This window comes from Dasypus novemcinctus, chromosome 3, assembly GCF_030445035.2.
Source record: "Dasypus novemcinctus isolate mDasNov1 chromosome 3, mDasNov1.1.hap2, whole genome shotgun sequence".
Taxonomy (NCBI): Eukaryota; Metazoa; Chordata; class Mammalia; order Cingulata; family Dasypodidae; genus Dasypus; species Dasypus novemcinctus.
The window spans coordinates 184,338,096-184,354,079 of NC_080675.1; the positions used below are offsets into that span (position 1 = coordinate 184,338,096).

The following is a 15,984-nucleotide window of genomic DNA, read 5'->3' on the forward strand; positions in this document are numbered from 1 at the left end:
GCGAGGGGCAGCCAGGGTCCCGGCCCGGCCCATGGACAGCGCCCACCCTGGGGCCTGAGCTCAGGACCCACTGACGAGGCAGGCCGCGGAGGCACACGCTGCGAGGAGGAGCGCGCTGCCAGGAGGCGCACACTGCAAGGAGGCGCGCGCTGCCAGGAGGCGCACACTGCCAGGAGGAGCGCGCTGCCAGGAGGCACGCACTGCGAGGAGGCACACTGCAAGGAGGCACGCACTGCGAGGAGGCACGCGCTGCGAGGAGGCACACACTGCCAGGAGGAGCGCGCTGCCAGGAGGCACACTGCAAGGAGGCACACACTGCCAGGAGGCGCACACTGCAAGGAGGCACGCGCTGCGAGGAGGCACGCGCTGCAAGGAGGCGCACACTGCCAGGAGGAGCGCGCTGCCAGGAGGCACAGTGCAAGGAGGCACACACTGCCAGGAGGCGCACACTGCAAGGAGGCACGAGCTGCAAGGAGGCACGAGCTGCGAGGAGGCACGCGCTGCAAGGAGGCACACTGCAAGGAGGCACGCGCTGCGAGGAGGCACGCGCTGCCAGGAGGCGTGCACTGCGAGGAGAGCCCACACCAGCCTTGTTAGGCCGGAGCAGGGTGGGGGGGAAGGCAGGGCACATGGCCAAGACAACCCAAAATGGAAGAAAACAGGCACTGAAAGGCTGCCCTTGGGTGGCTTCCTTTCAGAAAAAGAAAAGCCACGTAACCACATTTAAATCTGAAGTGCCCAAAGGATAGCCACTTACGTGTGTCACATCTCCCACAGTCATCTCTGGCAGGTTCTCGAGGAGATGCCTGAACCTCTTACAGCTGGGGGACGCCCTCAAGCGCACGGCTCTCTGGTAAAGTGAAAGCCGGTGTCCTGTTCTGACGTCTGGGTCCGCCAGCCCTTCCAGGATGCACTTAACAGCCTGGCAAAGGGCAAGGCCACACGTCAGGACCTGAGGACCCAACGGCAGCAGGAAAGCCTGCCAGGCAATTCTGCTAATTAGCAAATGAGCAAACCAATACTTCTAGAAATTAAGGGTATTTCTTAAATCTGACTCTGATATTTTTTTCCTTAGTCTTTCCTTGTATTTTATGACCTTGACATTTTTAAGCTTTTTTTTTTAATTAGAGCAATTGTAGATTTATAGAAAGATCTATAGTTTCCGTCTACCTCCCCTCACACCATCTGCCCTAACATTTTGCATTAGTATGGTACCTTTGTTGTAAGTGATGAAAGAATGTTACAACATAGTCCATGTGGTAGCATAGTTCATAATTCAGCTTAGGGTTCACTATTACACACATTTCTACGGTTTCTTTTCTGTTTTTTAATTCTGGTAACTACCAGAACCTAAAATTTCCCCTTTTAACCACTTTCAAGTATACCAGTGCCACACCTTCACGAAGGTCTCAGGCCTCAGACACGCCAGACCACGGCCAGAGGAGCCGAGAGAGAGCAGCCTGCGGCGGTTCTCAGAGCCTCCCTGGTGGCTGTCAAGAAGCCACGAGCTCCCTCTGCTCCCCACAGGACACGCTCCAGGGCAAGCCCGGCAGGCGTGTGACACCTCCAAGTGCCCAGGCCTCTCGGGACCCACAGGGCAGTCCCAAGTGCCCTGCTTACCGGAAGCGCCTCAGTGGAGGAGTTAGTGCCCGCCTGTGGCTCCTGCGAGCTGGACAGGTGCCAACACGCGGGAGCCAGCAGGAGGCGGCGCAGGGGCCGCGGCGGGTGCGGGTGGGAGGACGGTGCCAGGAGGTTCCTCCCTGAAGGCTGACGGAGGAATGGAAGGAATGGCAACGGAATAACAAGTGCTAGAAGTGTGGCTGGTATGATCTTCACCAAAAAGGTTAAAAGGAATTAGGATATTTTAGCACCAACTGAAAAGTAAGCTCAGAGGCTCCTCGTCCCTGAGGGAACGTTCCCATTTAGCGGAGCTGTGAGAGGGTGAAGCCCGTCGACTCTGTGGGACTTGACTTTAATGGAGGGAAGTGGCAACCTAAGCACCGGCTTTCTCAGTATTTGGTTCTGGGGTGACAGATGTTTTCACCATGTCAGCCTAAACACACACCTGGAGGGACACCCATCTCCAGGAGGGAAAACCAGCATTCCCTGGCTTGTGGTGCTCAGGGCTCAGCGGAGGGCGTGAAACACTATGTCCTCCTTCCATGCTCCACGGTCAGTTTTTTTTTTTAATTTATTTATTTCCCCCCTTCCCCTCCTCGCGCCCTGCTGTTTTTGCTGTCTGTGTTGTCTTCCCTGCTCATTTTCTCTCCTCTAGGATTCACCAGGATTCGATCCTGGAGACCCCTGATGTGGAGAGAGGTTCCCTGTCAATTGCACCAGCTCAGTTCCTGGTCTCTGCTGTGCTTCACCTTGACTCTCCCCTTGTCTCTCTTTTGTTGCATCATCATCTTGCTGCGTGACTCCCTCATGCGGGCACTGGCTCACCACATGGGTTCTTGCACTCACCACGCTGGCACTCGCACAGGCACTGGCTCACAGCGCAGGGACAATTTCTCTTCTTGTTTTTCACCAGGAGGCCCCAGGGATCGAACCTGGATCCTCCCATATGGTAGGCGGAAGCGCAATCACTTGAGCCACATCTGCTTCACCTTGGTCAAGTTTTTTCCACCCCTCCACCACCTTGGTTCACTTAATGCACCAGTGGAAAAAACAGTGCTGACAGGAACCCCGTCTCCTCCATTCACCACAAACACAAGGCTGGAAGGGAGCTGGGTGAGCCTACAGCAGCCACCAAGGGCTGCACAGCTGCCTCTCAGTCCCACCCAGGCTGGCCGCGTCCCTCCACATTGCCAAGATACTTCCTGCCAAGGGCACTGAGGCCAAGAGAGCAGCCAGCCTGCTCAGGGCTAAGTAGACAGTGCGTTTCCCAATGACAAAAAAAGAGACCGTGAGGAAGTGCAGCGCTTTACCCACCAAGCACCTGCACCAAGACAAGGAAAGGAGCAGTTTCAATCCCTTTTTCTGGCTGGAGGCCCTGAGGGTGGGATGACTAAAAGCACCAACTCTAAAGCAGAGAGCACCTTTCTGAAGGCACCTGCTCAGGGCTGAGTCAGTTACCTCCGCCTCACCCTCAATTCCTAAATCCAACTCGGATTCCCTTCCAGTGCATCTATCTTCCAAATCAGTGAAAACAGAAGTCTCATGTCTTTATTTTAATGCTTATTTTAGTGCCTCTCTAATTTCTTTTGGGGTTGGAGGAACACAGACGAAAGAAGAAGCTTAAAAGAAATAAAGGTTCTAATTACATTTAAATCTTTAAGGTATTTAAAAGTTAAATAACTTTGCCATATTTTACCAATTTATCCAAAGGTAAAAAAGATAAAGCACTAAATACCGGCTCAAGACGCTTCAAGTGCTGGTGTAAATTGAGAGCCAGTCTATCCCACCATCGGCCTCTGCTGTCAGGACAATAAATCTTCTGAGACAAAAGGTTTTCAAGTTCCTTGACAGCTTCCTAGTGCACCAACGACAAAGAAGACTTGTTAGATTCACTAAAATCAACTGTAATTATACTCAGAATCGAGGTGTTTTCGTAAAGCATATCTTTGCATTTTAAAGTGAGGCTAAGGGCCTGGGACTGATAGGACCGGCGCTTTAGGAAGTCCTTCTAGAGTGGGCGTGACTTCCCTGAGCACCCTACTTCCACCTAGGCCCCCGCCGGCTGCGGGCATCCAGGTGGCTGTGGGCGCTGCACAGGGTTCACGGGCGGCCGAGTCAGCCAGTGCAAGTCTTACAGCATCGCGCTCTAGGCAACTGCGCAGCGGTCAGGCTGGCCAAGGCACGTGCTTCTGGAAGGCAGGCAGGACAGAACGAGGGTCTCTCCAGTCTAAACGCCCACCCCAGCAGGGAACCCCCTGGTCTGTTAATGCACAGACTGTCCTGTCGTTCCTGATGTTAATGTTTTACGGCTTATGAATCTCTGTGAAGTATCTGATGACTGACCTCAGAAAAGTGCACAAACTCATGTACACACACAATGTGGGTTCACAGATCCTCCAAAGCCTATCCCACAGATCTCTTGGGGTCCACGGACCATTCACTTCAGCATATTCTCTTTGTGAAAGGACCACTCACTTCAGCATATTCTCTTTGTGAAATAGAGAATTGTGAAACATAACAGGAGTTAACTCCAGCAATCTGACTCTGTTTAGGATGAGGTTAAGAACAATCTCTGATTTCCAGACAATCCATGGCAACTGAAGGGGAAGAATACAGAGATGTGACAATAGGGACTTGTGGGCTGCTTCACAGGGCCCCCTGAAGGCACACTCAGCAACACACACGCACCAACGCACACGCACCAACGCACAGAAGCAAAGCAGCTCCTGCATCTGTTTTTCTAACTCATGAGACAACAAGGTTGCCAGCATTACACATGCTTTCCTGCAATCGCCATGTGCTGATGGTATGTGAAAAGCAGAAAAAGCCAGGCAGGTTTTCCTTCACCAGCTCACCACTGACATATCAGTAAAAAGGTGGGTGTGGGGCGGGGGACATGTGCTCCCACCTCATACATGTGAAGCCTCTGGAATATTTCAACCATTCGCGAGAAAATCCTTGTATAAATCCACCCAACAGTAAAGCATCGCAGAAAGAGTGGTAAATTTTCATGGTATCTAAAATGAAGATGCACACAGTTCAATAATTTGGTTTATTTGCTGCAAGGCAATATAAAAGGTGATAAAGCAGACTGAATTCTATATTTTAAAATACATATATTCTAAATACTTTGAGTTTTGTACAATTTTATACAGCACCAATCTATTTCTCACAAGCAGCCATCACTCCCTAGGTCATTTTCGTGGATAATGACGTGAACAACTGCTACCGCCCTAAGCTGAGGGGCAGGAGACCGGGGCCCATGGGCCACATGCAGGCCCACCAGCTCGTTTTGTCCAGCGTGTGACTAAGAATGCTTTTTGCACTTTTACACAGTTGAAAACAATCAAAAGGAGACTATTGTGCCATGTAGCAACTTCAAGGAATTCAAATCTTAGTGCCCACAAGTAACATCTTGCTGGCCCAGAGCCACGCTCCCTTGTGCACGAGACGCCTGTGGCTGCTCCTGCACAGCAGCAGAGCGGACTGGACACAGAGCTGGCCACGGAGCATGAAACGCTGACCGACAAGCCTTTCACAGAGTGTGCTGACCCCTATTCTAAGCAGTATTTTAACTTCCTCCTGGCATGATTTTTGTTTTTTACTTTTATTTTTTTCCTGTGATTTTTAAGTCAATATTACTTTTTAATGAAATTTATGTTTTTCTTAAAGAGGCAATTGATAATATTCATTTTTTTTCCTTATCACTTAACAAATCATGAAGATGTAAAACGGTTACCCAACAAATAAATTAAAAAATCACATGCTGTGTTCTTGGAACTTTTAACCTAAGTGTCCAATTTAGGTTTCTATTTCAGAATAACACCGACGTGAATTTCCACCAGAAGAACACATCTGTTGTGCCTCTCCTGGATTCCTCCAAATTTAAACTGGGCCAACCTTTTGGAGGATGCCAGCACACAAACCATGGGAAGCTAAAAGCCAATTATTTATTCACAGGGATCTGATTTATATAAAGTTCAGTTTAAACTTTCAGACATTTCCTGTTTCACAGAGCAAGCAAGATATTCACCTCCTCAGGTGATCTGACCACAGAACAAAAGAAGTTTGCTCACCATGAAAAAAAATACTGTGAGTGGTTGGAACAAGTTGGTCAAAGAAGTAAATATTCAGAGGTGCCTAAAAAAGGCAATCTTACCTCAGAGAAGGATGGTTTTTCAGTTTGTTCCAATCCTTCTTTGCACATTGGGAGAGTTCCTTAGCTTCGTTCCAGTTCCCACTGGCCATTGCAGTAGAAATGTCATTCAGCAGGTGTGTGGCTGTTGCATATCTGGACAAGAAATCACAAGCCAAGTGTCAAAGGTGAATGGAACTTGGGAACTGTCCTGAATGACATCACGACGACAGACGCAGCCATTACACACCCAGCCATAGCCTGCAGAGTTGAATGGGAGAGGGTATAAACTACAGTGTAAACTATAATCCATGCTCAGTGGCAGTGCTCCAAAATGTGTTTATCAATTGCAATGAATGTACTGCACTCATAAAAGATGTTGCTAATGTGGGAAAATGTGGAGGTGTGGGGAGCGGGACATATGGGAATCTCCTATATATTCTCTGTAACATTTATGTAATCAAAGTATCTTAAAAAATTTTAAAAGTGGGGGAAAAAAAGGTGAATGAGCAGGAAAGTGGACGTGGCTCAAGCAGTTGGGTGCCCACCTACCACATAGGAGGTCCCAGGTTCAGTTCCCATGCCTCCTAAAGACGACAAGCAAGACAATGAGCTGACACGAACAGGCTGATGCAACAAGATGGTGCAACAAGGAGACACAAGGAAGAAAACACAACGAGACACAACAAGCAAGGAGCAGAGGTGGCTCAAGCAATTAGGCACCTCCCTCCCACATGGAAGGTCCCATGTTTGATTCCTGGTGCCTCCTAAAAAAGAAGAGAAACACAATAAACAGACATAGAGAGCAGATAGCAAGAGCAAACAATGGTGGAGGGGGAATAAATAAATCTTTAAAAAAAATGTGAAGGGAAGCATGTCCACAAAAATGACACATCCCACCCACTATAACTGATCCAGTAGGGCAGAAGTTTGTTTTTGAAATTACAAGGGTTATTTCAATTTTATTCTAGGAGTAATTTTACATATTGCTCCCATGGAGTGGTCTAGAAAGACTAACATAGGCTGCCATACCAGGCAGATAAAACACTTACACCCAGCATGTATCATAGAACAGCAACACCAAGAAGCTCGGCATCTCTGATTTCCGGTGCTCATTCATTCAGTCGATAATGTGGCAGCAAGCACATAAACATGGAAACTGACGCAGACTTATATGAAGCTATGGGTTTGTAACATTGTCACCATAGTCAGATTAGCCAGAGGGATGATGCCCAAGCCATGAGAACTGCCTGGAGTGCTAAAAAACCAAAACCTTCAGGGACAGTCACTGGGGGAAAGCAACGCTGAAATGTTATGAACATACTTAGCTGAGGCAGGCCGGCTTTGTGTGGCATCTTTAGCTACCAAAAAATGGACAACTGATTCTCTAACACTTTCAGGACACATTTACTGAATTTTGGGCCCCCATCTAAAAGAAAGCATGCATTATCAATATGTATAAATACTGTCGAATCAGTGTAAAAGAAATGACCCGTAAGTGTACAAACCTGCTTGTGATCTCTGCTCTGATTCTCTAGTAGTGTGCTGCTGGGCAGTTAGGGAGCCAGTAGCAGCGGGTGCGACAGGGAGACCCTGCTGGAGGCTAACAGCCGCCGGGTGAGCAGCCACAATGCCTGATCCAGCCAGGCAGCGCGGCAGGAGCTGGAAGGAGCGGCCGCAGCCAGGAGGCCCCCATGCCCAGCCCTGACACTTGAACCAAGTTCCACCTGCAAGAGACCACCGAGGCCAGACTGTCATGCCTCACGTCCCTGCTGGTCTCCTTCACCACCAGGCCACCCCTCAGCTCACCTGGACCAGCCCTGGTGGTACCCATCGCTCACCTGGCCCAAACCCACCTGCCCTGCTTCCCAAAGATTCCCTCTGCAACTGCAAACTGGGAATGGCGCATCCTCACATCCCCCGCCTCCTCCCCCTGGAGATGCCGCTGGGTGCTCCCACTTCTGCCTCACAGGCCCCTGCAAGCTTCTAGGCACAGGCCAGCTGCTTCCCGTCATGGCCTGAAGGCGTCATCTCCTCGTCAACAGCCACGACCTCCTTGCCAACACCGCTTCTCCCCTGGCCTTCAGCCACCACAGGCCACACCACTCAGAGCCCTCCAAGTTCTGCTTTCAAGCCCTGGGTCCATCGCCCCCGCCGAAACTGGCCTCCACCCAGCCAAGCCCCATGGTCCCACCCTTCAGCCTCCACGCCAGCCCAAGAGCCAGTGACCCAGCACTCACTGGCAAACACACAGCCCTAATCGTGAAGTAAGCAACCAAGGCTTCCTCTAAGCCCAGACCTGGGTCTGCGGATTCTGCTCATCAAAACTACAGGACTGGACAGGCTGGCTGCACTGTGGTTCCAAACCAGGCTTCAAGTGAGCCCTTGCCACCACGCTACAATCCAACCGTGTCACCCTGGGAAGTCTGCTTTCCATTCTGCAAGGCTGCTGCGTCCTCCTGTGCCGGACCCACCTGCTGCCTTCTCAAGAACACCGCGGCCATCAGAAGGGCCTCGGCTTCCCACCTGCTCACAGCTCTGTCCTCCCTCCTCTGCTCTGGCTCCCAGCCTCCCCATCTCCCCCAAAGCCCCCCTCTTCTGGTCAACCAAGGTCTCCCGTATCTTCAGCCTCTCTTTTCTACTGGCTCATCCCTATCCACACAAACACACACACAGACATTTTAGTATCTCCCATCTTTAAAGCAAACAAAACAGAGCCACCTTGCCTGCACCTTCCAGTGCAGCTGCTTCTGTTCCTCTGGCCCTGTCCCCCCCCCCCCATGGCCCTGCTCTCCTGTCCACTTGCCCCACATTCCTCTGCAGCTGCTCTTGCTTAGGTCCCCAATAACTTACATCCTGCCAAACCGCACAGCCCTTCCTCTGGCCCTGTGTCTAGTCAGCCCCTCAGCACATTTCTCTCCTTGAAATGCTGCCCCTCCAGGTTCCCGAGTCTCACAGGCTCCTGGGTCTGCTCCCGCTTTTCCTTTCCACCGGCCTGCCGGCTCATTCCTTCTCTTCTCCAGTTCCACGGCTCCAAACACCATCCATCTGTCTGTGACTCAGTTGTCTCTCCAGGCTGGGCCTCGTCCTGAGCTCAACGCTGACGTGGCAATCACCACTGAAAACTAACCAGCGTCCCAAGCACTGATTTCCCACTAGCATTGCCGTCCCTCCCGACACTTCTCTCCCAGTCTGCCGAGTCAAGAGCCAGCCAGCCTTCATTCGCCCGTTGCCTCTCCCCTAGAACATTATGATCAAATCTCTTCTCCACTTCCAAAAATTCCCACTTGTTCACCTCCCCCATGCCGCCGCCACCATCGTGACCTTTCACCTCGCTGTCACTAGTCAGTCTTCCTGCAGCTTCCTTCCTCCCTCCTAACCCCTCTCCACAGGACGCGTCTGTGAAATGTGAGCACGGCACTCGCCTGTGAAAACTCATCAGCAGCCTCCATGACAAGGAGCCCTCTGCACCGCTCACCCGGGCTCTGCGGCCAGGAGCGACTGGCCCCGCATGCGCTTCCCGCGCCGCTCCCAGCGCAGAACCAGGCTGCAGCGCAGGCTGCGCTGCCTCAGGCCTGTGCCACTCGCCTCCCGGCCTGGAGGCAGACCAGACTATGCAGCCCACTAGCCTGCTTCAGTCTCAGTTAATTGGCACCTCTCCAGGGAGACTTTCCCTTACGCCCCATCTATAAAGGTAGAAGTTCTCTACCCTGACCCTCAAATATAAGAGTTCTTTTCATGCGCCGGAAGTTTCTGTTGTTTTCTATATTTTCTACCCTCCTCCCCAGTAAAATGTAACCCCAGGATAGCAGATTGCATCTTGTTCACTGTTGCAACCCCATTACCTGAGCACATAATAGGTTCTCAACACTCAACCCATTTTTATTGAATAAATGAGGGGAAAGAAAAGAAAGGCTAAATCATTTCAAGTACAGAGGTGGACAAAAACGGCTTTTAGAAAATCAGATTGCCAGGTGTTGTGATAATGTTACACCCTTCCTAAAGTCAATTAAACCAAATTTCATTAACATGTCGAGAATGAAACTGCATAACAAAGGGGGTTTAAATTATTATTATTTACCACCTACCTGCTTCCTAAAAGAATATGGAAGGGTTTATTTATTTTCCTAGGCCACGCTTCTGAAATGGCCACCACCGTCTTGTCATCTACACCTGCCCTTGGCTAGACTAGGAAGACTGACCGCTGGGAGAGGACACATGAGCACCGCCCGAGGCCGGGCCTGAACCCTGCAAACACCAACACCAAGAAAGCACACACACACAGCTGACAGAGGCACACGCGCACGGCCAACAGAGGCACACGCGCATGGGGCGACAGAGGCACCCGCGCACGGCCAACAGAGGCACACGCGCATGGGGCGACAGAGGCACCCGCGCACGGCCAACAGAGGCATACGCGAACGGCCGACAGAGGCACACGCGCACGGCTGACAGAGGCACACGCGCATGGGGCGACAGAGGCACACAGCGGGCTCCCGCCTTGCGTACGAAGCCCAGGCCTTGTGCTCTCTGGCTCCAGAGTGTGCAGTCCAACAAAAGAGACCAACGCCTAAGTGAACACCTAGATTATCCTAAAATCATATGAGAAACAATTACTGGAAAATCTGAGGTATAACTCTTACCTCAAGAACCAGAGATGGCTTTTTAGGAAATCCAAATTAATTTTTCTTACAAAAGGTGCTTTTTCCCCCCCAGGAAATCCAAGTATTTTTTCCTGTAAGACCTATACTACTTTTTCATACCAAAATTTACTTTCACTAGTCAAGTCAAATTTTCACCAAGTCCATGTAACAAAACAGATTTTTTCAGTCATACAGACACAAGTATATATTTTATTTGGGATTATAATTGGTATATTAGCTTTGCTATTTTGCTTTTTTCCTCTTAAAATATAAGTAATTTATCTTTGGGGTCCAAGATACTGCTTTTTACTATAATTTCTGTCTATATATGGTGTTACTGTAAAAGACTGATATGAAATCAGTCTGTTATAAAAATGTAAGAAATATTGGTAAACATTTAATTAAACATTGGTAAAGCTCTCGTTTATTCTTTCATAGAGGTCTTGTTGTCATCTTGTATTGTTCGCCCAGCTGCTGTTTCAAAATATGGACAAGTGGAAGTAAAGAGAGGTAAAAGAAACACAGAGAAGTCATTTTCCTTCTTCAGCTTTTTTTATCCATACACAAAAACTGATAATCTTGACATTTTTCTTTTTTTTTTTAACTGACAAACACCACCTCCTTCCTCCCTCAAGGAGACAAGAGAAAAGAGATGGGGAAGGGGAAATGGAAAGAGAAAGAGAGAAAACACAGAGACAAAACACAGAGGCAAGCACAGCAAGAACGTGAGAGAAAGAATAGGGGTGGGGTGGGAAGGGGAGAGGACTCAGAAGAAAAAAGACACAGGAAAGATAGGGAGAAGAAGAGAACACAGGTGCATGTTTGCAGGTGAGCTGAGCAGAGGCAGAGAGAAGAGAAAGCCTGGACTGCAGGGACACCGGTAAAGACTACACAGAGAGGGGGCAGAAGGAACAAGTCAAAGAAAGAATAAGCGTCATCAAAAGAAGGAGGGAGGGACAGGCAGGCAACTGCACTTGGCCCTCATGTTAACTGTTAAACCTTCAAAATGCACTGCCACATTAAAAATGTCTTAGGTAGGGAAGAGTATGTGGCCCAATGGATAGGGCGTCCGCCTACAACATGGGAGGTCCAAGGTTCAAACCCAGGGCCTCCTGACCAGTGTGCAACTGGCCCATGAGCAGTGCTGATGTGCACAAGGAGTGTCCTGCCACGCAGGGGTGTCCCCCACATAGGGGAGCCCCATGCACAAGGAGTGCGCCCTGTAAGGAGAGCCACCCAGCACAAAAAAAATGCAGCCTGTCCAGGAATGGCGCTGCACTTATGGAGAGCTGACACAGAAAGATCCACAACAAAAAAAGACACAGATTCCCAGTGCCACTGACAAGAATACAGGCACACACAGAAGAACACACAGATAATGGACACAGAGAACAGACAACCTGGGGGGGGGGAGGGGCAGGGTGGGGAAGGGGAGAGAAATAAACTACAAAATAAAAAACAAAAAAATTGAATGGGAATTAATATTTTAAAAATGCCTTGGGTAGACATGTCAGGTAAAAAAGCACTGATGAAAAGCAACTAATGAAACCTGAGTTAAAGACAATAAAGCCAGTTCAAAAAGGAAGAAATATATATGGCCAACAAATACACAGAAAATAAAAACCTGGTGGGTTTCTGGACTCTCAGACTCACAAATGTTAACAAGAACACTACTATCAAATATTTGACCTAAGTATTATTATACATTATTGGCTCAACCTCCAGACAATTTAGCAGCATGGATTAAAATTTTTAATGTGCATACTTGGTAACTCGGCAATTTCGTGTTCAGAAATGTATTTCAAGGAAATAGGAAAATTCATAAAGTGGTAACAAGAATATTCATGAAAGTACAGATTATGATAAAAATTCAAAACAATCTGAACAGTTGACATTAAGCAACTAATTAGATAAATAATACTGTACCTATATAATGGAATCCATAAAGTCATTAAAATAAGAAATATATAAGTCTATATTTATTGACATAAAAAGATGTCTTTGACATATTAAGTGAAAAGAACAGGCTCAAAACAATACGCTTGGGAGTGGGCTGAGCACCTGCTTCCCATGTGTGAGGTCCCAGGTTCAATCCCTGGTACCTCTTAAAAAAAAGAAAATACATATGACATGATTTCATAAAATATAAATCTGGAAGGCTATATATTAAAATGTTAATCAATTATTTCAGGATCATGAGAATTCTGGGCGATTTTCAGGGTCTTCATATTTTCTATGTTGTCTGAACTCAGTTTAGTTATCTTTATGCCTTTATATTCAGTAAAAGAAAAGAGAGATATCAGTTTTTGACAAAAATATCTGGCATTAAAGAGGCAAGAAGGTAAGCATCAGCAGAAGATAAGCACCAATAAAAACTACTGTGGCTTCCCATGCCCATGATGAATAAAGACTTAAGGAGGTTCTAGCTGAGAAGGAGTCAACAGAAACGGAGAAATTGTGTTTAAAAAGAGATAAACACAGAAAATAGAAACATAAAATCCTAAAATAGATTTTAGGGCATATGATAGTATAGAGATTGCCCTAATGAAACTTCTTCCATAACTGAAAGACACGAACAAGCAAAAGCAAAAAGGGAATATTCAAAATCTAGGGAAGGCTCAACTCATACCACAAACTTCCAGAAATGTTTCTAGCGAAACAAATGGGACTAAATTTAAGTAGCCATCACAAAGTTCCTCCTACACAAAGGACCACACAGAAGAGAGAAAGAGGGAAGCAGATTTGGCTAAACTGATAGAGCATCCACCTACCACACGGGAGGTCCGTGGTTCAAACCCAGGGCCTCCTGACCTGTGTGGAGCTGGCCCACATGCAGTGCTGATGCACGCAAGGAGTGCCGTGCCACGCAGGGGTGTCCCCCGCATAGGGAAGCCCCAGTGCAAGGACTGCACCACTCAAGGAGAGCGGCCCCGCGTGAAAAAAGTGCAGCCTGGCCGGGAGTAGCACTGCACACATGGAGAGCTGATGCAGCAAGATGATGCAACAAAAAAAGAGACACCAATTCCTGGTTCCACTGACAAGAATACAAGCAGACACAGAAGAACACACAGCAAATGGACACAGAGAGCAGACAACAGCAGGGTGGGGGGAAGGGGAGAGAAATAAATTTTAAAAACAAATCTTTAAAAAAAAAAGAGAGAAGAGAGAAAGATAAGTCAACTAAATTTAAAATGTCCCATTTGATACTGAAATGGGTCTGAGGTAGTAAGTGGCTCAGGAGAAAGAGATAAAGGTTCCACTTGAAAATATGTTTTGCTGCCCCCAAGCCCTGCCCCCACTGAAAAAAAAGCCCTTTTGCCCTAGCCAGAATGAAGATTTACTATGTATCACCCTCTGGCAGGAAGAAGTCAGAAAAAGGTCTGTGAAGTAATCTCTTACCTATGACTTCTTCACTGCAATACAAAGACTTGCTAGAAAAAGGGTCTTGACTATATCATTGCCCATAAGGTAATGCCCCAAAGCACCACCAGCTGACTCAAAAGAAGCACAATAACAGAAACAAAGGACATGACTCCACAGAACCAGATACTTCCTTCCTCATTCCCACACTTGTTAGTGTATATGGCTTTTAACACAATGACAGAGAAAAATGTCACCTATTGTTGCTGTCCAGAGTCCTAGAATTACCGATTGCTTCCTTGGCTTTCTCAGACTCTGACAGGCAAATAAAGTAAAAATAAAAGCCATTCATAATTAGCTCTCAAGTTCAGTCCTGGGAAGAGTATTCAAGCAATACTTTGTAAACAGTACAACAGTTATACAAAATTCAACCACATTACTTATGGGCAAATAACTGGCTGCCACGAAACTAAAGACAAAAGATAGGTGATCTGAGAACAAAAGAGAAGGACCTGAGTAAAAACTCTACAGCACTAAGGTGGAAAAAAAGAAGGGGAAGAGGAAGAATTTATTTTTGTAAGAAGGCTTACCCATTTTATTCAATAAATAATTTCACTCTCAAGAAAATAAAAAAGAACATGAATCTAATTAAATAGATGCAGAATAAACCAAGACAGTAGAGAGAGATTAAAAGGCAGATAAGAAAATGGACATATTTAAAAAAATAATTACTGAGTATCTGCTATGCATCAAGAACCAACACCAGGAAGTAAGGAAGAAAACCAAGGACAAAAAATACCACTGTATCACCACAGAACTAACTATGCAGTAGAAAACGGAAATTTGATCTACAATGTAGAAAACTGAGCCTGGGCCAAAGGAGTAGATTAATGCAGAAGAAAATATGCAGGAAATGAAAACAATGAGAATGAAAGCAGAGGAAGGCATTCAGTAGAGATCTAACATTTGAAAAAGTGATGTTGCTCCCCTCTCCCACACGTGAGAGAAGAGAGAGCAAAAGGAAAACAAAAAACATTCAAGGCAAAATAGATTGATGAAGCTTTCTAATGTGCCACGCTCCTGACTCTAGGAAACTGTGCACAGGTTACCCTTAGCTTCAGCGGAAGCGTTACTGCTAGCATCACACTCCCCTTCGGCTTTGTTCACAGCCAACATATTCACAAGGGAGGTATGTTAAGATGTCTGCATTTGGGAATGCAGGCAGGAAAAATTTTGTTAGCTCTAACTCAAAACTCATTGGTTTTGGTAACCTTCATCTAAGTATGTTTCCACCTTCTCCTATTGCCTTAGAATGTACACAAGGAAAACAAAAAGATAACAAACACCAAAAAACTTCCAAAACAGTTTTGGCTGTGGAAGCATGCTTCTACCGTGGTTGACAAAAATAAATAAAAACTTTCATGTGATCTGAAGTACGCACACGTGTGGCGGTCACAGTGTGCTGACATGACCTGACCTGACGAGATCTTCTCTGTCTTGGAAGATTTGTGTTTTCCGATGGACGGCGTAGCTGGGGAACTCCATTCGGCCGAGACTGACCAGCAGCACAGTAGAAAGCTGTCCCTGTCCGCCACAGGCGGCTTCTTCGTCCTCAACTGAGTCGGCCAATGAGAAGAGCAGTAAGATCCGGGAAAACACAGCCCTGGGGCCTTTACAGACTCTCAGGGACTGTCCTGCCAAGTCTTTCGCTCTGAAAAATGTGCAGTACAAAAATAGCTCATTTTTTTAAGGTTTAGATACCAGATTTTACAAAAATTTTCAACTAAAATATAAATGACATTTGTTATTCTATGCCTGAAGCAAATCTACTGCTTGTAGCAGTACTTAACCTCTCTGGAGCTCAGAGCCCCAGAGAGAACAGTGGGGCTGAATGAAATAATGTCTCCAAATGGTTTCACACATGGTTTGACTCAAAAAAAGTGTTTCCTTCCTTAGCCACATAAGGATTTACCCTGGTCGTGAACACTTAAAAATATTAGGAAAACTGTCATAAAAGTACCACCTGTTTGCCATTAGCAAGTCTCAATTTTTTAAAACTTTATTTCAACTTCAAAATATGAGACAAAAGGCAGCTTAACAAATCATGGAAGATTTACTTCAAAATATTCTATCTTATTATCTTATTTAATCCTAAGAACAAACTCAATTGTTTCTCCAGTATTCCAAAAATAAATTAGCACAGATTGGTTAGATAACACAACCAAG

At 47.0% G+C, this 15,984-nt stretch overlaps 1 protein-coding gene across 12 annotated transcripts in view; it reads right to left on the bottom strand.

The window, feature by feature from the left end:
- The window catches only part of FAN1 (FANCD2 and FANCI associated nuclease 1), a 38,317-nt gene that overhangs the window by 10,478 nt on the left and 11,855 nt on the right, over nucleotides 1-15,984 (bottom strand). For 10 of the 12 annotated variants that reach the window (XR_011648512.1, XR_011648511.1, XR_011648508.1 and 7 more), the window contains 5 exons: nucleotides 15,236-15,469; nucleotides 5,780-5,911; nucleotides 4,529-4,637; nucleotides 3,356-3,475; nucleotides 758-922 (listed from right to left, as the gene is read on the bottom strand). Coding sequence is in view for 7 of the 12 variants with exons in the window: in XM_058294827.1 (XP_058150810.1) it covers nucleotides 758-922; nucleotides 3,356-3,475; nucleotides 4,529-4,637; nucleotides 5,780-5,911; nucleotides 15,236-15,469 (760 nt within the window). In the remaining 5 variants the exon portion in view is untranslated. The remainder of the gene's footprint in view (nucleotides 1-757; nucleotides 923-3,355; nucleotides 3,476-4,528; nucleotides 4,638-5,779; nucleotides 5,912-15,235; nucleotides 15,470-15,984) is intronic. The other 2 variants (XM_071214402.1, XM_071214401.1) reach the window with 1 other exon arrangement.